Below are 22413 nucleotides of genomic sequence, written 5' to 3' on the forward strand. Positions count from 1 at the left end.
ATGCACTGTCCAAGCCAGGAATCATGGTTAAGGAACCTCCTCCTTAACCAGGGGCATAGTGTGGGGAGGGCCAGGGCGGCCGTAGCCCTGGGCACAGATTTTTGAAGGCACGACGAGGGGGCGCAGCCAGGGGTCTTCATCAAGTTCAGAGCAGTGAGAAGGCAAGCCAAGCTGCACCTGGTCCAGGCCTTGCGGGCTGGGGCAGTAGTGCCTCCTCCTCCTCCTCCTCCTCCTCCTCCTCCTCCTCCTCCTCCTCCTCCTCATGGCTGGTGAAGGGCCACCTATGTATGCCCCACCCCTGAGCCAGCCGAGAAGGAGGAAGGGGGAAGGCATCACCACCGAGAAGAGGTGAGTGGCTCTGGCAGCCATCTCCTTTGCTAACAGGGGTCCTCGGCCCTCAGGTCTGTCCTCATAGGGCAGCTTTGAACCTCTTTCTTCCACCCCTCCCCTCGCTCCACCTCACTTGCTGCCGACTCAGACCGCCGTGGCTCAGTTGGCGGTGAGGGCTTGGGCTGCCCCTCACACACACACACACACCCCGGGCGTCAACAGCCCATGCTACACCACTGTCCTGTAGCCAAGCTAAGTCAGACCTTGCTTTAGCTGCCATTCTGCACTCCTATAGTGTTCAAGCCATTCCACTATGCTCCCAGTGCAACTTTGGCATTTCCTAACTGTGGATAAGAGATTGCAACAAAGAAAAGGGGGGGGGGGAGAGAACTGCACTAGGCCTTGGTAACTATTACCATGAATTATTTTACAGTGAATAATAACAGAACATAACATATGTAGTATTGCAACATTATTTAAATACCTTCCTCTTTCAGGGGCACGGAAGATGCCGTATTGAAAAACCATAAACGTGCTGAGAGGTTACTGGAAGAAATTCATGCCATGAAGGTAACGCTTTGCATATGCCTTTGAATATCTAGTCTACAAACTGCTTAAATTACAAACATCTGTACAGGTCTTTTTTCTTTTTTTAAAAAAAATCCACTTCAAATAAATTTGTTTCAGATTTTGTATGGACTAGTTTTGGCTGTAAATAGAACATATGGGAAAGCAACAGACCACAAACGTGGTGGGAGACTATTTTTAAATTTATATTTTACTTTTTATTGGTGTAACTGTCAAGGTGCTAGACTAATTTGAGTTGTACATGTTGCCAAGCTAAACTAGCATTTGTTTCCAACAGACCAGTGTGCCTCAGTTTTTAATTCCTGAACTAAATGATGACTGTTAAGTGCCTCTGCTGCTCAGAAATGCGATGGACGTTTTGGTGGTTGACATCATAGTTCCTAGTCTTCCCACTTGCCAACTCCTTACATTTTTCTGCAATGCTGTCACTGCTCTAATGTGCAAAGCAGTAACTGACAAAATGGATTGAAACCAAAGTATTTTTTTCTCTTCTGAAGCCAGGGTATTCATTAGCATTTGCAAGGCTCTTTTACTTCTCTTACACTGACATGCTGAGCCAGTAAATGTCTGGCAGGCTCTTGAATAACAGATCTTTTTTTGTAGCAATGAATAGCTTAATTACAGTCTCTTTTCTTCGTACAATATTTATAATTTTAAATGTCAAAGTGCAAGACTGGTCTTTCAAACTTAGCCCTAAGATTAAGCTGCAGGAATGCTGTTTTGCCCTGCTAATGAATGCGTAGTTTACTGTTCTAAACAGGTGAGCTATAGTAATTTTACACAATATGCTGGTTCTTGGAAGTATTTAAGAACTCATTATTAAGAAAAGTCGATTAAACAGCTTCCACTTCGGTGCCTATAGAATTGCCTTAAAATATATACAACGGTTTTCAAAGCACATAGCAAATGCACTGGTCTTTGTATGCTTATAACTTTAAAAGAGGGGAAATAAGGAAATGTTATTTTAAGTCTCTCTAAGACGGGCTACAGCCAAAAAACAAAATAATAGCAGAACTGGGTTGGATCCAGAGTTTCACTGGCACTGGAACGAAGAAGTGATTTTAGTTTATTTGTCCTTTTCTCCGACAACCCCTACACCTCCTGAAAACGGCTCCATAGGGTTGGAGTCCTGCAGGAGCTCTAGAGACAGCATGGCAAAAGGGGAAGTCAGTGGAAATCATCTTCCATTCCTCTGGACAGAACCAGAACCCAATGCCTTCTATGAATGAACTCTTCCATTGAAGGAATAGCCACTCTGGATCCAACCCTTTGTCTTTTAGCTATCTTACCCTTTCTTCATTCCATCAAAAATGAAGGCTTTTGGTATCTGTGGAATTGCAGGGCACAACTAAGTTTTTGGACAAGCAAACGGACTTGCATTACAGAAACGTGATGGTGTGTTTTAGGTATCCAGCTCGCTGCAGAAACCAGAAATACTGATTACTTGTGCCATTAATATAGCTATTCCTATTCCCTTCAAGTTCACCAAAAAAACTCCCCGTATAGGAATTTTGGCATGTTGCTATCCTTGAAAAGGGTCAAGCCTTTGAAACTTTGAAGCACTCCTAAAGTGAACCATTGCAAGCTTGCTTTTGGAGTACTTGCAGAAAGCTTAGAGGACACACACAAAGCAGCCCCTGCCAAGATTGTCAACCTCCTTTCCCTGCTCCAGGGCCTGGAAACTTTCCTTGGCGAAAGGAGGGGAAGTGGCTGAGGCAGAGAGTGCGCCTTGGGCTCCTCTGGTTGTCTTCTCCTGCAGGTGATGGGACTGAGACTACCAGACCCAAAGTGCCCTAAAAGGCTTCTTTGCTTGTGGAAATTATGTGTTAAGTACCGTTTTTTTTTTGCTCCATAAGACGCACTTTTTTCCTCCTAAAAAGTAAGGGGAAATATCTGTGCATCTTATGGAGCGAATGGTGGTCCCTGGAGCTGAATTGCGCAGGGGCCAAAAGAGGATCATGCTTTTTATTTTACAAAGAGAAAAGGGGGTGTTGAAAGGACCCCGCTGAGCAGCTGATCAGCAAGAGATCGGGAGAGAGATAAGTCCCCGGCTCCCTTTCAGCCCCGCCCTCCTTTGTTGAATGTGCTGCAGAGGGAGGTCGTTTGTTTCCCCAGCTACATGTGACTGGCTGATTAGATTATCTGTCTGGAAACTGTAGAAAAGGCTCCCTTTCCTTTAGAAGCTACAGAAATGTGAGCTGAACCCCATAAAAACGGGGCTATTCCTCTTTGCTTTTCCCCCTTTGCAAAAGGAGCTTTGCTTTTCCCCCTTTGCAAAAAAAACTGCAAAACTTTTAGCTGATCCTCAAAAAAACAGGGCTTTTTCCTTTGCAAAAAAAGCTGCAAAACTTTTAGTTGATCCTCAAAAAAACAGGGCTTTTAGAGGAGGAAAACCAGGGAAAAAAATTCTTGTTTCCTCCTCTAAAAACAAGGTGCGCCCTATGGTCCAGTGCACCCTATGGAGCGAAAAATACAGTATCTTTTTCCTACCAGTGTTCTTGGACTTGGGGTCCAGTATCATCCCTGGCAGGAAAACACTCTCTGCCGTGGCCTGTGAAGCATCCAGTTCTGCTGTCGTCGTCGTCTTGTGCCTATAGTACATTTCAGAGTTTGGGGGCAGTTCACAGGATTTAAGGGATTGCTTGCTTCAGCTCAAAAGATTCTGTAACTCCTATTGTCAAGCTCAGGCATAGGCAAACTCCCATCCTCCAGATGTTTGGGACTACAGTTCCCATCATCCTTGACCACCTGTCCTGTTAGCTAGGGATGATGGGAATTGTAGTCCCAAACACCTGGAGGATAGGAGTTTGCCTATGCCTGGTCAAGCTTTTCTCTAGGTGAAGTTCATTATGTTTCTACCTCTTTCATATGTAAACATGACGTTTCTTTGCGAAACAGATTTTGAAATGGGATTCAGGGGCAAAAACAGCTTCAGCTTAGAAAATAAACCATTTCTTTTTTGCAACTTAACTGGCATTATATGAAATTTGAAATACAGACGGCTGTGTGTCGAGCACTCTAATCTCATGTCAAGTTGGGCTGTGAGTTTACCTGGTTTTTTTATTTTAATGTAAAATACTTTTCGGGGTTAAAACATTCTGCTAGGTGCTAACAGTTACATATGAAGAATTGTTCGGTAGTCCCTGTATATAGTACCTGATAAGATTTAGGCACTTCCGCTTTAAAAATGAATACCAGCCAGAGGGTGGTATGTATTTGGAAGTCCTGTCACTAAATTTTAAAAAGATTAAAGTTTTTCTCTATGGCAGATTTGTTCTTAAAGTATATTACTGTACATCAATGTGGTCTGGTCCAAGGAGCTTTCCCCCTTGATATTTGCACTTTATATTTATTAAAAAGAGGACTAATGGGCATATGTAGTAATCAGATGATTCAGTAATCCCAAACATTCCAAACTCAAAAGCTAGAAATATCCTCTTTGCAGGGAAACAACATTGGTTAAAAATTCTAGCTACGTGGATGAAAAAACTGGGTTAATTGTTTGCAGGAGTTCTTGAAGCTATTGGAACAGAAAACTGTTTTTAGATTCTTCAGGCTTCATTTTGCCAGAACTGTATAAAACATTTATTTTAAAATACAGGAAAGAGACAAAGAACGCTATGAACCTAGCTAGTTCTTCCTCGGTACGTGATTTATTTTACGGATGTCCAAACTGGACGTATAAGATGTATTTGTAGAAAAAGAGGATGGATTACAATAATACTGTCATTTGGCCTTCATTGATTCAATTTATTGTATTTCACAAAATATTTATATCGCGTGACATGTTACAAGTTTTCATGTAAACCCGTGACACTGTTCTGAAATGAGCATTCTGGGCCAGTGTAACAGAGTTGGGGTGATGCCCAGCTAATCCCTACTCACGGTAGACCCATTGAAATCAGTGGATTTATGTTACTTAAGTTCACTGGTTTCCATGGATCTGCTGTTAGTGTGGATTAGTTGAATGTTGCCTATGATCCACAAACCATAATTAAGAAATTGGGAACTTGCTATAAGATTCCATGGTCCCGGCAAGGAACAAATTCCCTCTTCCTGCCTTAACAGCAGTTAAGGCACACATCAGTATCAACACAGCTGACAGTTAAAGCTAAAGAAATTTCAAGAATAATCTGCCTGCTATAGTTCGAAGTTGGTTATGAATTTGTCTGCTTTCAAATACAGTGGTACCTTGGTTCTCAAAACGCCTTGATACTCAAGCAGCTTGGAACCCAAACACTGCAAACCTGGAAGTAAGTGTTCCGGTTTGCAAACTTTTTTCCGGAAGCCGAACGTGCTCCGTTTTGAGTATTATGCTTCCGTTTTGAGTGTTACGCTCAGGCCTGTCTGGTTTTGCTATTTATTTTGCGTTATTTTTGCGGCTTTTTTGTGACTGTGTGGAACTCAGGTCAGCTACTGATTGATTGTGTGACTGCAGTACATTGTTTATTGCTTTCATTTTATGGATGAATGGTCTCATTAGTAAAATTCATGTTAAATAGCTGTTTTAGGGGTTGTTTTTAAAAGTCTGGAATTGATTAATCCATTTTGCATTATTTTCTATGGGAAAGCTCGCCTTGGTTTTAGAAAGCTTTGGTTTTGGAACAGACTTCCGGAATGGATTAAGTTTGAGAACCAAGGTTCCACTGTATGGACCTTATAGATATAGGCAGTTTTCTAGATAATTTGTTTATGTGTTTGTATATCAGCAATAGTTCTTTGGAGTTGTTTGAGTGTGTTTCTTCAAAGGGTGGTGTCAAATGACAGCGCATTGATCGAATTGCCCTGTTCATTAGCTACACCTTGGATAATAGTTTTACTTTAGCCACAGAGGAAGTGGGGAAATCCTTCAACACAATAAAAATGGGGCTGAGCTATTATGGCCAGTTCTGAACAGCAGAGGAGGGGGTTCCCTTTGTTTTCAGACACGATTGAGGCAGTTTGTTATCATTAGTAATTTCTGAAATAATCGCCACACACCAATTAACAAAACTGGATATACGTTATCGCGTCCTCTTTCATCCGCAAGTTGTTTGTTCTTCTGTAACGGAATCAAGTCTTTAGGGATCAGTTGCCAGAGAGGAGGAGGAGTGAGTTATGTTGAAATGTGATCAGTCAGAGTGCTATTCGAGGATGTCAAGTACAAACTCTTACGAATAATACGATGACTGTTTGGGGACAGTACCTGAAGAAAAATACCCAAAAGAGACAAGGCCGCCCTTGGTATTTAATTGAGGTGTGATCACTCCTTGTTCTGTTCGTTGTCTCCACTCTCATCGATTTACTGCCTCCAGGACTGCCTTCCCCCACCAGCAGCCTGTTAATCTTAAAAAGGAGGCATTGTGTGTATTCAGGAAACAAAGCACTGCCTTGCTTTCGCAATACAGTGGCACCTTGGTTCTCAAACTTAATCCGTTCCGGGAGTCCATTTGACTCCCGAAACGGTTCGAAAACCAAGGCATGGCTTCCTTCACTCAATCGGAATCCACATCGGACATTCGGCTTCCGAAAAATGTTCACAAACCGGAACACTCACTTCTGGGTTTGCCGCGTTTGGGAGCCAATTTGTTCAGGTGCCAAGCTGTTTGAGAACCAAGGCACCACTGTATAAGTTTTCTTGCAACTCCCTTGCCCGCTTTAGAGTGGCTGCAGAGTTGTACATGTATGCATATTCACTGTTTGTGCCTATAATGCGATACATGCAAGACAAAGAAAGATATGGAAGAGAGTTGCATTTTTAAAAATGTTTCTGGAATGAGTTGCAAGTAGGGGTTGGGGTATCTGTGTGCTTCTCTCCTCCTAGCAAGATGCATACGTTCCTGGCATGAAGACTCTTCCTTCTGTTTTTTTGAAGTTGCCACAAGTTGCCTTTTTCTATATGTGTGCTGCTGCAGCAGGATGGCAAATTATAAGCAGATTAGAATGGCTATGGCAGCTTGAATTTGTGCTTTGTGCAAGGAAGAGGATTAACATCACACAAGAAAAGAACAAATGGCTTCAAGATGAAATTTTTATGCACCGCATTGTTTCTTCTGAAGTCAGTTCAGGGAGCAGGGTCATAAATAATGTTTGTTTTTCCTAATCATTGGGTAATGACAGCCAATACAATCCAAAGCAGCTTAATGGCTTGCCTTGTGCCCAAAATGGAATTTTAAAAATCTGCTCTGTGTTCAGACTGCTTTTTCTGCTTTTCTCTTCTCTCTGCTTGAATCTCAACCATTTTAAGCGTTCTTGCAGTTGTTATTCAGCGCCTGTGCCATGTTGGTAAATATGATTGCATGAAAATGGCTTCATTTCTATATTTAATAAGTACTTCTTGAACTTGAATTCTAAATTTGCTACCAAGTGGAGTTTAGAGTTTTCCTAAAGAATTTATAAAGCAAAAAAGGAGATAGAACTATGTACTGCCTGTGGATTTACAGCTGGATTTTCAAGCAAAGGATTTTTTCTATTTTACTTTTACAAAGTGGCATGAATATTTTATAGAATGTACTTGTAAGAGCAGTGGCTAGCTAAATTACAGTTATACCTATGTTAGTGAAATAACATAACATTTACATTTTAGGACTTCCAACTGCAATACCATTTTCTGCCAGAAAGGGTTTTAGTGGACTGTTCAAGTTCTAGGTCATGATGAGTATAGATTGGCTTTACCTTCAACTCAACACTGAAAAGATAAATAACAAGTTTTATCCGATCTGAATGTCTGATCTGTCTTTACAGAAATCTGGACAGGATGTTTATTATGAACAACATTGTAGTTCTGGAAGGGTGTACAGTCAACAAATATTGGCACAGTAGCCATTTTTATATTGAGGAAGAGCAATTGTATGATCCCTTAACAATGAGGTGGAAAATATAAATGCAATTGCAATTCAATGGCAAATGCAATTCAGTATAAACAAATGTAGAGTGAGGCATGTTGTGGCACTTACGTTGTCTGACCAGGAGGTGACTGATCAGGAATGAGACCTTTGGGTAGTAGTAGATAGCTCAGTAAAGATGTTGTTCCAGGGTGTGGCAGCTGTGGGGGGGGGGGGCCGAGAGACAACTTCCATGCTTGGGTTCTTTAGGAAAGGAATTGGGAAGGATCGTAATGCAGCTATCTATACAAATCTATGATTTGACTGCATTTGGAATATGGTGTACAGTTTGAGTCACCTCAAAAAGGATATACAGTCGTACCTTGGATCTCGAACGGCTTAGTTGCCGAACGTTTTGGCTCCCGAATGATCGAAACCTGGAAGTGAGTGTTTCAGTTTTAGAACGTTTCTTTGGAAGCTGAATGTCCGACGGGTCCTCCACGGCTTCCGATTTGCTGCAGGAGCTTTCTGCAGCCAACCAGAAGCCGTGCTTTGGTTTCTTGAATATTTTGGAAGTTGAACAGACTTCTGGAATGGATTCTGTTCGATTTCCAAGATAAGACTGTAGTAGGGTTGGAAAGGGTTCAGAAAGGGACAGTCAAAATGATCAAGGGGGTGGAGCAACTCCCCTATGAAGAAAGGTTGCAGCATTTGGGACTTCTTATTTTTGAGCAGAGTCTTCCAAACTTGGGTCTCCTGGTATTTGTTGGACTACAAATCCCATCATCCCAAGCTAGCTGGACCACTGGTTAGGGATGATGGAAATTGTAGTCCAAAAACAGTTGGTCACAGTTTGTTGTGATGATGCCCATTCTCCTTTATGCACTGTTTTATTACATTTACAGCCCATTCTGGAAGTCCGTTCGACTTCTAAAATGTTCAGAAACCAAAGTGCGGCTTTTGATTGGCTGCAGGAAGCTCTTGCAGCCAATCAGAAGTCATGGAAGCCCTGTTGGACGTTCGGGTTCCAAAGAATGTTTGCAAACCGGAACACTCACTTCCGGGTTTGCAGTGTTCGGGAGCCAAAACGTCTGAGTACCAAGGTGTTCAGGATCCAAGGTATGACTGTATTTGAAAATTAAAGAGAAAACTGCTTATGATGATAATAACTACCTAAGTACATGCCCACATATCAAAACTAGGAAAGCTTAATATTTCTTATAATTGAAATTTGATTTTGACTTTGGGGAAGATGATGTGGAACACATTTCAAGTAAAAATTAAAGGATACTATCCCAAGCGAATGCTGACATACATAACTGAAGAATTGCTAAGGAAATGGAATGTTCAAACATTGCAATTTTGGTTTTTGTGATTGCCCCACTGAATGATGTTATGACCCAGCTTTTTCCTTTTGTCCAACTTGGTTTTTGTAGCATCGATAACCAAAATACTTTCTGCAGTAGCTGGCAAAGAGCAGTTGGAGAGCTACTGCTTTTTAAATCACCACAAAATTACGGTCTTGCAAACGAATGTTTTCATCCTAGAGGAAAGACGGTTAATTATATTTCCCATATGTGACTACTGACTTGAATGGCAACCATGGGGCTGAAACCGTTCCTCTAGTTACACTGTCTAAAATGCTCATATCATAGTTTCCAGTTTAAACTTTAAGCTGAAGTCATTGCTTCCATTTTGTCTTGGAAGCCTTTTAAAATCATGAAAATAAGTTTAGGAACATGTCATTGCATTTGAAAAGTTAACTGTACCAACACTTTTGTACTTATGAAGTCCGAATCATGTCTCACTGATTTCATTGTTACTTTCCCCAAATACAACAACAACAACACTTTATTACAGTTGTAACAACCACACTTTATTACACTCGTAGAAGGAGAGAGGGGTACAATCATTTAAAGCCATTTAAAATCTAAAAAAACAAAACACTAAAAGGAGTTAAAACAGTATATATATATATATACACACATATATATATAATCTCCAAAAGAAGCTTTTGGGGACACACATACATGCAGCAGGAGATAAATTTGTGTCAATTTAGTACATTGAAATAATGCCATTGTTATCGGTAAAAATACCAGTGCATGAGTTTTCTTCAAGATTGAATTTCATCTTAAATTTTATGTAATTTTAGACTATTTTATATTTTATGAAACTTTGGTAAATAACAGCTCTTGTCAACAGAGCAAAGTGTTTTAGCAGCCTGCCTACATCCGTCTACTTTGTGTGTAAAGATATTTGTGGGTTTCTTTTCTTTACACCTGTAGACTAAGATTTCCCTGGGCCCATAGGGTTGCATTCCTTACCATAGGAGTGGGAAAACTCTGCCCGGCAGCCCTAACTAGGCTCAGCATGGGCCCCATTTGGTCTGTGCGGTAGTTTTCCCCAACCCCCCCCCCCCGCCCTGTACTTAATGTCCTTTGTGACATCATTTGCGGGACAGGTAGTGACACAACTGCCAAGGAGCAGTCAGTAGTCTTAAGGTGCACTTCACAAGGCTTCCAATCAGCCTGTCAAGAACTCCGTAGCATAGCTAGCCCCTGCCAAAAGTGAGGCTTGAAGTCATTGCCAGTCAGCTGTAAGGTACTGAATTTTACCTGGCTAGGATGGCTGTATTGTAGAGTTCCCGATGGATAACTTAGTATCGCAGCTGCCCCTGTTGAAAACAAGGCTTGAGGTCCGCTGCAATCAGCTGATCGACACTGAGTGTATGGATTGGTTGGGTGCTCCTTGAATTCCAGCCACAAAGGATAGATTGTGATGTTAGGGGATGGGCAGATGGCCATCCCTTCTGGGCATGGGGGAACCCTGGATCTAGCCCACCAGCTACAAAGGGTCCAGCCTTGCCTTATCCATTCTGTCACAACTTGTCTAAGCTGGCCATTCTCATTTTACAGAGAAGCTTGGAAACGTAACCAGAGAGATTGTGACTTGGCTCAGCCAGCTCTGTTTGAGTTGTGATTTTAGGCCAGGTCCACTGCCCAACTTTATCAGTTACACACTATTTCTGTGCCATCACCCAAGATGCACGGTCAATGCTTCTTTGTTGATTCAGTGTTGGCCTTAAATATGAACCTGGAGATACAGTCGTACCTTAGAAGTCGAATGGAATCTGTTCCGGAAGTTTGCAACAGACGTTCGGGTTCCAAAGAACGCAAGCCAGAACAATCACTTCCGGGTTTGTGGCGTTCAGGACCCAAAACATTTGACTCGCAAGTCGTTCGAGATCCAGGGTACGACTGTAGTAGGTATCAAGTTCAAATTAGTCTTAACTAATTATTCTTCCAGTTACAGGTAGGTAGCCGTGTTGGTCTGCCATAGTAAAAACAACTTAAAAAATTAAAAAATTCCTTCCAGTAGCACCTAGAGACCAACTAAGTTTGTTCTTGGTATGAGCTTTCGTGTGCATGCACACTTCTTCAGATTCTACTAGAAGGAATTTTTTTATTTTTTATTTTGTTTTGATTATTCTTCCTTTAGGTTAGGTGGAAGAGGTGTTGGTGTTGGAACTCCTTGTGGGTGAAGTTTATTGTAAAGCGGGGTGTGTGTGTTTTCCCTCCGAAGGCATGAGGATGTTTTTCCCCAATTGGCACCAAAACTTCAAATGACTTTCCCATCTGCAAAACCTGGTGTGAATTTGACCACAGTAGCTATCAGACGGCTGGAACTTTCATCACCTTGCTATGACCAAAAGGGGGGGGGGAGAAATCCCCTTGCTATTTTAAATGTGCAATTCCAGATGTGATGTGTTACTTGCATTTCTTACCAACAACCAGACAATAAACAACAAGTTTTAAAATAGAATACTGGAACGAAAGTCCAACAAACTGAATTAGCCTAAGCCATTCTCCTTATTGTAAGCATATTTTGGAAGAATTAAGAACATTTTTTTTATTTTTTTAACAAAAATTTATTGGTTTTCCACAATTAAAATAAACAAATACAACACATCATAAAAAACAACAAATACAACACAAAAGAAAAACAAAAATAAAAGAAAGAAGATACATACCTACATACATACCTAACACCTACACCGGAACACACCAATACTTCATTAGTTTAATTGTAATCTTATTTCAATATAATTAGGGGGACTTTCCCCGTTCTCTCCACTGCTTTCATTTCTAATTTACTTTAGTGACTTTCCATATATCTTAACAATTCCCTCACTTAAGAACATTTTAAATGAAACTGCATAAGGATACTCTGTGAACTGCATGTTCAAGCCTCTGCTCAATCCATTACTTGAATTGCATCTTGAATGGAGTTGCCAAAATACAGAAGTACACCAGGGTACCATAGGAGCCAACTCCCAGGGGCTGTGGGGGCTTTGACCCCCATAATGAAATATTTTGGGGGAAGCGGACCCCCACAAAGTTGATGGGCATTCCCATTCAAATGGTGTGTGTGCACTGTATCATGTGATTGATTATGCGGGGTGGGGCTTACCTGCCTCCCCCATATTTTATTCAGGTTGGCACCCCAGCATTATACAGAACATCACTAAAGAATGCAATGCTCTATATCCATTATAAATCATTTACATTTCCAGGTTGACCCAAAGTGGAAGCTGCGTGGATTGTTTTTTTTCTAAATCTAGACGATTCAAATGCAGATTCGTAATTTTGAATTTCATATCCAGTGGTACCTTGGTTCTCGAATGTATTCCGTTCCGGAAGTCCATTCGACTTCCGAAACGTTCAAAAACCAAGGCGCTGCTTCCAATTGGTGCCGGCTCCCCAGAAACAATAGCCGACAGCCGCATCGGATGTTCGGCTGCTGGAAAAAGTTCAGAAACCAGAACCCTTACTTCCAGGTTTTTGGCGTGCGGGAGCCGAAATGTTAAGAGTACCAAGGCATTTGAGAATCAAGGTTCCACTGTATTTCCTAAATAAGCATGCATACTACCTGTTAAACCAGCTGCTGTTACTCTGTATTGTAACTCTACCTCATAACTGTACATTGTATTTCTACCTAGTGTAGCCATTTACATATCACCGCCCCCCAAAAAAGGGAATTGCAACAAAATAAGGCTATTGTTGCCAACGTGCTCTGAAATAAAACTGTACAGGTGGAGAACTGTAAATGCCGAGTGGTTGAAATTTGTGGACATTGTTTACTGCACTATGCAGCTGGCGTTATTCTAGAAGGGCTGTGTTATAGGTCAACTTGTGTGTATGTGGTAGATTTGTTTTATTTTATTAACTTACAAAATCGAGCATAAAACAAAACCATCACAGAAAACAGATATGAAATATCAAAGCAGAAACAAGAAGGAGGCCAGAGACATCTGTAATGCCTTCCAGATTTTTGGTATAATAGAAATTACAACAAGTCTATAAAAAATAACACACCATTAACATAGATATCTCTTATTTTTCAAGAGGGATGAGCTGCATTTCCAGTTAGATTTTAATCTAAATTAGATTTTAATCCTGTTTTGCTAAACAGGGGGAATGGAAGACTTTAGCTAACTCTTTCTCTCTCTCTCTTTTTCCCCCCACAGGAGATAAAGCTTGACCACGTTACCAAATTAGCACTCGAAAGAGAAATTAATTTTGAGGTTGTTTGCAAAAAGGTAGGATTCTTTGTACGTTTGTGTTAAATCATCATGTAAACATGATTGCGGGAAAGAACCCACTTTCGACCAGAGCAAATATATTTACAGCCACCCCAAAGGTTTGTCACAGGGTTTAATGTCATGTTGGTGCTGATGGTGTATGTCATTGTAGATCCTTCAGAGCACTTTTCTAACGTTCTGACTTTTCAACAACAAAGGCATGTGCAGATGCCTGATTTGGTCATGATGGATGCCTTGATGAGATTTCTGCTCTCAATTACAAATGTCTCTGTCCTTCGTTTTTTTCGGTGCACTGCAAGTAGAAGAAAAAAAAAACTCCATACATATCTCATGGAGCTCACCTCCCACCTCAAAAGCAAAAGTGTTGACAATCTAAATAGACTACAGGAGTCTATTTAGATTGTCAACACTTTTGCTTTTGAGGTGGGAGGTGAGCTGGGGATTTGACTCTAGATGTTTTTGTAAGGACCTTACAGCTGATCTGCATTGTCCTATTTTATTTATAAACTAGCATTATCTCTGCGGATGCCAAAATAAATTTTATTTCAAATCTCATCTCTGGTGCAGTTGATTACATAGGTTTTAGGTACAGTTGTCTATCCAAGAAAGAGGGCAAAAGTTGCTGGCTGGCGTTTTGAGATTCATTTTGCAGATTTTACATTGGGTGACATTCAACCCCGTCAGACACTTGCACAATGGACTTCTGTTCTCCCTGAAGCCCTTCATATGTCCCTAAAATCTGCTGCAGAGGCTTGGGGGGAAATCCAATTTCTTCCTTTGGAGAAGAAGTCCCATCATGTTAGCTGGTGCGACATTGGACCTTACCTTGCTCATTTATTTTTTCTGGGATTGTTTTTTCCAGGAAAAAATGGATTCGGCTGCAAGTTCACCATTTGCAATGAAAATTTTTGTGTTGTAGGTTTGTCATTGCTTGAAATGGTCAGCATTTGTTTTAAAAATTGTATATTTCCTACGGTCAATGAATAACTTAATAGCAAGGATATCTTATCACAGGATGGAGCAATTTATTTATTATTGAGATCCATCTTGTTAGTTAATGGATATAGTTGGAAAGAGCCAAATTTCTTGTGCCTGCCAGTGTCCAGCTTACAGCTGTCTTTGAAAGGGGGGAGTTCTCAGATTTCTACCAATGCTCTAGCTTTCCTTTCAGACTTTGCCAAAGCAGAATGAGCCGATGTAGGCAGATTTGCTTACTCTGTGTAATATAATTTAAGCATGTAATGTGAGTTTCTTTGGCGGAATTTCTGCTTCTAGAAAAACCACAACATGCATACAATTCACCAATATGGTAGTTTAGGGTTTGTTGTGATCTCTTTTTGTTGTCGTTGGTTGATGTTTTAAAAGGAAAAACCAATTTATTAATACAAGGTACAGGAAGCAATGGCATTTCTCCTTTCGGTGCTGCTCAGTGCATTTCGTTTTGGCCACCACGTTTTAACTAGTATACATACATTAAAAGGAAGCAGATATTATTTTCAACGCTTGGGGAAGATGAAGAATTAGAACGTAGAATAGAGTATGTTTAAGTGGAACAGCAGATTGTGGTCAACCTAGCACAAAGTTGGCCACAATGTTCTGCACTCTCCTCCCCCATGTGCCCCCTAAATCTTTTCTGGGAGTTCCCTCAACCCCTCGGAGCAGATTTCAGGATGGTTTAGGGCCTGTCCTGGGGGAGAGGGGGAACCCCATTGTGCTAGTGCTGTTCATTACGTCAGATATTTGTGGGGTAGGGAATCTGCTTTAGAGAAGTACATGAAGGGAGAGTTTCTCTCCTGTGCCCCTCAGTAATGGGGAACCTGTGGCCCACAGTCCTTATTAAGCAGGCCAGGCTTCTCTGTTTGGGTCGTGAGGTCGTTTCAGCTAAGTCACACCCACCTGTACTATACCTGATGTCACAGATGACTGACAGGTGGATGGCTCCACCCACCTGTCAGACACGGCACCTAGTGGAGAGGAGAGGAGACTCCAGCCCACGGACTAGACCTAATTTCCCCCACCCTCCATTGCGGTGATCTTATAAGGAGACCCTTTCTCCATCATCAAAAGTGTAAAGGCAAGAGTTTACTTGGTCCAGATGTGGAACACTCTGCCTTGACCACCACTGTTTTTGTATTTATTTATTTTTAGATGGGTGAAAACAGGTCTTTCCCCAATATATATGCACCAATAGATTGACAGTTATTTGGGACTCAGTATAACTTTGGCAAGCTATTATGGCTAATGATTGGATAGTATTTTATTGGTAATACTGTTACTGTGTTTTTTGTGAGCCATTTATGCACTTCAAAAATAATATTAAAAAAAATACTTAAGCAATGAATGCATGAGAAAGCCCATTGCTTTCATGCAGTGTGCATTACAGCCACTTGAAATTTATTGATTCAGAAGTTTTGGAATCAAAATCATGATGTTTCTCTGCTGGCTCAAGGCCATTCACTTTGAAAATGTTATGTTTCCTTCATGCTAATTATACATTTATGTTGCTTGACAGAAGATGCTGGCATTTGTTACGACATTAATAACAGAACACATAATTACTTACTTGGATTTTTAACATTCTTTGCTTTATTTAAAAATCAGTTCTGTGTGCAGTCCTTAAGCCAAGAAGAAACAAACTTCTGTGAAATCTCTGCTGTCATTTTTTAGCTAAATAAGTCTTGGTATTTGTTGGTGACATCTTATACTTAATGTGTACTTTGTAGGAAGTGAGTGTTTGGAATTCTGTCAATATGCGTCACATCCTAAAGTCAAAAGATACATGTGGTGAGCAGGTATCGTTGCTTTTGTGATCTGCACATCTTCAAGGGCCAGACCTTATACTAAGATATCCCAAATTACTGCAGTGGGGTAGCCCTGTTAATCTCTTGCTGCAAAAAAACAATCTAGCCCCAGACTGTTGTAGCCCCTTAAACGCCCATATGGCATTATCTTTTGTGAATTCAAACCCACCTTGTCAATTCACTCTGCTCAGTGAGGCTTTTCTAGTAGATTAAAAGGCTGCTCTGAGTTCCCTTGACACAAATGTAGTAAGAAGCAAGTTTAATGTTTCTTCGTAAGGCACAAGATAAGATATCCTAGGAATAACCTTTATAGAGCCTGAACAGTCCCCCGATTCTGTCTGAAATGGAATTGACTGTGGGTGTTTAAAAACCACTGTTTCCTGATAAATTTCCATGGCAAACAGATGCTAACTTCAAACACAAATGGTTGTGGTTACTCTTAAGAACATTGGCGATGTGGGAATGTTTCATGAAGGTGTAAGATTTGTCTCCCTGTGACTAACTCCGTTCCTGTAATGCAGATGATTCAGCCTTGTGGTCTTCAAAAGATTTGTACGTTTGAACTATGTTCTTAAATATTTTCACAGCCTTAAGAATTTGTTGTCTAGCTTAACGTCTCCTCGGTGCCAAAGGTACACTGTCTGCCCGGTGATTTTGGCTTTTGAATGGAAATGAACTAGCTCAAAAATGGTTTCAAGAGTTAATATCCAGTCCTGGTGCCCAACAGTGTATTTTTTCCTGTTGGTCTACCCCTAAACACTGCGCAAAAGCATAATGGATAGTTTCCATGTGTACTATAGACTGCCAAATGGCATTCCCCATCGCATAGATTATTTCTTCACCACCAGGAGCCTGAGGGAAATTTCAATGAGAACAATCCATTTAATGGGGTTTTCTGTGGCCACCATACAGAACAGCTGCTACAAATAAGCTGTTTAATGGAGCTTTGCAATGGCAATGCAATGCTGAGACCCTGAGAATCCTGAGAAATGAAGGGTCCCCTCCGCTCCTGACTGCAGAGGAAGTGAGTTCAGTTCCTAAATCAACGTCTTACGAATTTTGTCTCATACACTAGTCCAAAATCCTGCCTCATTGTTGAGTCTCTTACTGATGCAAGGCATGCACTTCATACAGTCACTGTGGGAAAGACTTTAAAATATTTTTGTTTTGTTTGGCATTTTAACATCTATGAATAAGCGAGCCTAGGATAATTGTTATCCACTATGCAGCTGACTTTTTAAAAAAAATTTAAGCTAAGCTGGAGAAGTGAAAAATTAATGCAACCTATACATACAGTGGAACCTCTACTTAGGGACGTAATCAGTTCTGAAGGTCCGTCCGTAAGTCGATCCCGGTCGCTGGTTGGAAGCACCGTTGTGCGCAGGCGCATTCGGCGGCGGCAGGCTTTTGCGCATGTGTAGACAGCAGCAGCCGCTTCTGCACAAATCACTGCAAACCCGGTATTTACTTCCAGGCTTGCCGTGGTCACAACTTGGATCGGGCCCAAGTAGCGGTGGTCATAAGTAGAGGTTCTACTGTACTGACTTTGGAATAAACCCCAATCAACTTGGTGGAATGTACTTCTCAGCAAAAATACAGGGCACCAGCTTTTAACTCGATTTATCTATGCATGCAATCCTGTATCTGCTCATCAGAAGGACATCTTACTGAGTTCCATAGGATTTAGGATTGCAGCATATATGTACTATGATCTGCATACCTTGGATGCTTTGAAAAACTTGGGCCAATTTTTTTGGCATAGTGTCATGGGCATTCTTACGGGAAAATACAACTGCTACCATCTTTTGCCAGGGTTTTATGTGCAGAAAAATACTAGTAAGCTATAAAAATGTGGGCGCCACATTGTATGTTTAGTGACCCTTTCCCTCTCAACTGTAACTTTAAATGGGAGGAAATTGAATTTGTTGTAAAATGAAAGATTTTAGTGTTTTCCATTCGTGCATGAGCTAAAGGTATTCGGTACTCACACAGAAGCTATGACTGCTCTTTGGTCACGTGAAAGTGTTTCCTAGTCCTGCAGGTTGGCAAAAGAAAGTTAGATACCGTATATTCTGGCGTATAAGACTACTTTTTAATCCAGGAAAATCTTCTCAAAAGTCGGGGGTCGTCTTATACGCCGGGTGGAGAATCTGCGGTTGAGTATATCTCAAACTCTATATTTAACTGGAAAAGTTGGGGGTTGTCTTATACGCCGGAAAATACGGTACATTTTTAGAAATACAGATTCCAGCTCTTCCTGAGTCTCTGAAGATAATAGTATTTGATCTTCAAATGTTAGTGTTCTGTTGGAAGCCGCCCAGAGTGGCTGGGGTATAAATAAATTATTATTATTATTATTATTATTATTATTATTATACCACTGCCATTGGTAACCTTTCAAGCCCCTTATTACAGGATATGCAGATTTAATCTTGATAGGGTTGGTTTTCTTTTTCTCCTTTTTGTTTTGCCACTCAACAAGATGTTTCGCCCTTTTTCTAATATAGCCTAATTCTACAGTAAGAGAAAGAGCCATTGCTAGACTGACAACGCACCCACTGCTGAAGACAAAAATTGCCAATATTAAAGGTAAGCCAAAACTTGCCCAGCTGGAGCATGTACAACTTTTTATCATCATTATCATTGTCTTAAGCTGCAGTGTGTCTAGGCATTGATGACCTTCTCAAACTGAGCATTTGCAGTAGTCTAGTAAGCTAAATGTATTGTATTCTGTGTACCTGAAATAATGGGGGAGAGAGATCTCAAAAGCAGTGCATCTACAGATGCCTAGCACGCTCCTAAGCCAAATGTTTCTGGGTGTGTCTTAGATTTACAGGGCTATTCTACAACCATGTGCACTATTGCACCTATGTCTTGTTACTCATACCACCAACAAGTTGAGGGGTTGCGCTGAATCATAATTACCACTCTTGCTATTTCCATAGTTGCTAAACTAGTGAAATTAAACAATGATTCAGGGGGTTCTGGTAGAACAATGAATACATACTGTTAAAGCAAGACATGTGCAGTTCAGTTTTTATTTAAAGGCTTTGAGAATGAGACCCTGATGAACTGCTTAAGTCTGTGTGTACTTGAAAGTAATCTCACTATGCTCAATAGGACCTGTGACTAAGTGTGTCTACTTTTGCAGCCAATTTTTCTTGGTAACTTACCTTTTCATCTTGTTGCCATCTACCGTATATTGCGGCGTATAAGACGACTGGGCGTATAAGACGACCCCCAACTTTTCCAGTTAAAATATAGAGTTTGAGATATACTCAACCACAGATTTTCCACCCGGCGTATAAGACGACCCCCGACTTTTGAGAAGATTTTCCTGGATTAAAAAGTAGTCTTATACGCCAGAATATACTGTACTTGCCAAGAGAAAGTCCCATTGAATTTAATGAGAGACTTGGGGCCATCCCATGGAGCCACTGAATAAAAAGTCCAAACACTCCTTTACAATGCTTTAAACTGAAACACTTCTTCGATGTGTCTAGATCCAGGCTTAGTAGCAGGTATGACTTTGGGTACAATTGCCAAAGGTGTTGGATGCCTTATACTTGATGTAAACATTCCTCTAGAAAACTGCCTTCCCTAACACAGATCCTGTCTGGACCATGTATTCTCTACGCCCATCGTTCAGCCTGGACACTGAGGTCCAGCTCCGAGGGCCTTCTGGCGGTTCCCTCCCTGCAAGAAGTGAGGTTACAGGGAACCAGGCAGAGGGCCTTCTTGGTAGTGGTGCCTGCCCAGTGGAACGTCCTCCCATCAGATGTCAAGGAAATAAACAACTATCTGACTTTTAGAAGACATCTGAAGGCAGCCCTGTTTAGGGAATTTTTAATGTTTAATGCTGCATTGTGTTTTTAACGTTATGTTGGGAGCCGCCCAGAGTGGCTAGGGAAACCCAGCCAGATGTACGGGGTATAAATTATTATTATTATTATTATTATTATTATTATTATTATTATTATTATTATTATTATCTTCCTGCTACCAGATACCCTCTTCATGTGAGGTGCCACAGAAAAATATATATATTTTTTCTACCACTGCACTACGGGGCCCCACTCCAGCACCCTCCACAATGAAATGAGTTTACTTTAGAACCCCTTTTATCATTTCTGTGTTTGTATTTTTACCATTTATGCTGCATTATTATTATTTTTTAAATGCTTTTTTTTAGCTGCTGTAAAAGCCTTCAAAGATGCGAGACATAAGCCAGCAGGGCCCATTTCTTCAGAAGAACACAAATCGGAAGAACAACTTACCAAACAATCTGAGCTAACCCAGCATTCCAGTAGCAGTCTACATAACAAAACAATTAAACAAGCTGGAAACCAAGACAAAATAAAGGTGAAAGAGAAGCCAGGCTCTGACATGGGAAAAGAACAAATTTGTGTGAGAGAGAAGCTGAAAATGGCAGACGGTGAGGAAATGTGTGTGTTGGATGATGTTACAGTGCAGGCCGCAGAGCATCATAAATTAGCTCCTCAGGCTCAAGCAGAAAAGTCAGTATATTCCGAAGTTACAAAATGTTTGGATGACCTCCTGAGTAGAACAGAACTTGATGCATCTGATAGAGTGACAAGTGAGGAAGCTGGAATGGAGAAGGAATACTTTGATGACAGCACTGAAGAAAGATTCTGTAATCAGTCTTCTGGCTCTGATGAAAATGATAGCGATGATGACTTCTTCATTGGCAAAGTAAAGAGAACGAAGAAAAAGAAGGGAGCAGCTGATATTTCAATACCTACAGACCAGAAAGGCAAATGTATCCAGCTCCAAAAGGGCTCGCAGTCTGACACGGCCCAGGACACAGACACAAAAGGCAAAAATCAAAGCTCAAAAACAATGAAGCTAGAATCCATGTTTTACTCTTCACTGTCAGACACAAATAAGTCCAAATCAGTGAAAAGGTAAGCCATCAAAACCCTCAATCTAGTTTGCAACCTTTTTGGACAAATGTTTTCACCCTTCAAGTGGCTTTACACGCTTTGAGAAGTCTTTGCATGTTTTCTGACTAGTCTTCTCTGTTGAGTCAATTCTCGTATTGGCTTTCCCTAGAAGAGCTACCATTGTCAGATTCAATAGGTTTAAGGAAGTCATGGAAACTGAGCCTTACTGGCCCAATTGTGTGAGATTCTTATCTTCCTCAACTCCGTAGACCAACTGACAAGTGGGCAGGATCACTGCTTGTCAATCAGCTAATGTAAAAATGATGCCCAGTGAATAAAGTGGGCCTGCAGAGGTTGGGACAGAGAAGTCCCCATGCAGGAATGAACTCTCACTCATCAGCATATGGACAAAGGGGTTCAATGCAGTTTTCTTCAAGGAAAGCTTGCCTGCCCTCCACCTCATGTCACATACGATGTCAGATGTGGAGTAGGTGGGTGTGGTTTGGAGAAAGTTGCCTTGTGGGACAAATGAGGAGGCCTGGCTGGCCATATTTGGCCCATGGCCAGAGGTTCCCGCCCCAGATATAGATAATTCTCAGGTCTATTTATGTGCTTTAGGTTTCACAGATATCATGTTTGTTGCAATCAATAATGTCTTGACTTCTAAAAATATCACTTTTTCTGTTCTAGAACTGTAAAAGACCACCTTCCCAGAAGTAAAGCAAAAGGTAAGTCAAATTGATGTTGCTACTTGTATTTATGCAGCATCAGTACCAAATCTCATTTTGTATTTAAATTATAGCAGTAGTTTTTCAAATGCATTTAATTGTATTGATTTTTTTTTAAAGCATTGCACTTGTACTGGCCCTACTCCAGGTCAAGCAATCACTATGATTTTACTGAAGTTTGGAACAATGTGCTATCCTTGTTTTTTATATTTTCCAAAGGGGTTTATAAGGCACAGGAGTATCCTCTTCATATTGTATTCAAATTTCGGGAGGAATTCAGTGTTGCACTAAGAAGATCATTCCATCAGGGAAAGAAAGCACTTCGGCTTCCCCAGCCACTCTGGGTGGCTTTCAACAAAATATTAAAATACAATAATTCTTCAGACATTAAAAGCTTCCCTAAAGCTTCAGATGTCTGCAAGTTCTCCATGCCCCACCCCAGGGCCAGTTTGGGCCTCTGATAGCCCAAGAGTTTATCAGTGTCGCATAATTCAGTACTGTTTTATATACAATCAGAAGAAATTACTTTTGAAAACCACATATCTCTGTACTATATTTTGAAGTTTTGCTTGTACTCCAAAACTACATGAAGTTCCACTTTGCATTGTCATGCCTGGAAGCTTTCCATAAGATAATTAAAAGAATGTCCGTGGC

The 22413-nt window shown here is 40.9% G+C and overlaps 1 protein-coding gene across 2 annotated transcripts in view; it reads left to right on the top strand.

The window, feature by feature from the left end:
- Positions 1-22413, top strand: part of SRFBP1 (serum response factor binding protein 1) — a 44461-nt gene that overhangs the window by 21474 nt on the left and 574 nt on the right. The window contains exons 3-7 of one of the 2 annotated variants that reach the window (XM_033163985.1): positions 828-900; positions 13252-13323; positions 18635-18716; positions 20320-21052; positions 21722-21759. In XM_033163985.1, the coding sequence (XP_033019876.1) occupies positions 828-900; positions 13252-13323; positions 18635-18716; positions 20320-21052; positions 21722-21759 (998 nt within the window). The remainder of the gene's footprint in view (positions 1-827; positions 901-13251; positions 13324-18634; positions 18717-20319; positions 21053-21721; positions 21760-22413) is intronic. The other variant, XM_033163986.1, reaches the window with a different exon arrangement.

Source organism: Lacerta agilis, chromosome 11 (assembly GCF_009819535.1).
Source record: "Lacerta agilis isolate rLacAgi1 chromosome 11, rLacAgi1.pri, whole genome shotgun sequence".
NCBI classification, from domain to species: Eukaryota; Metazoa; Chordata; class Lepidosauria; order Squamata; family Lacertidae; genus Lacerta; species Lacerta agilis.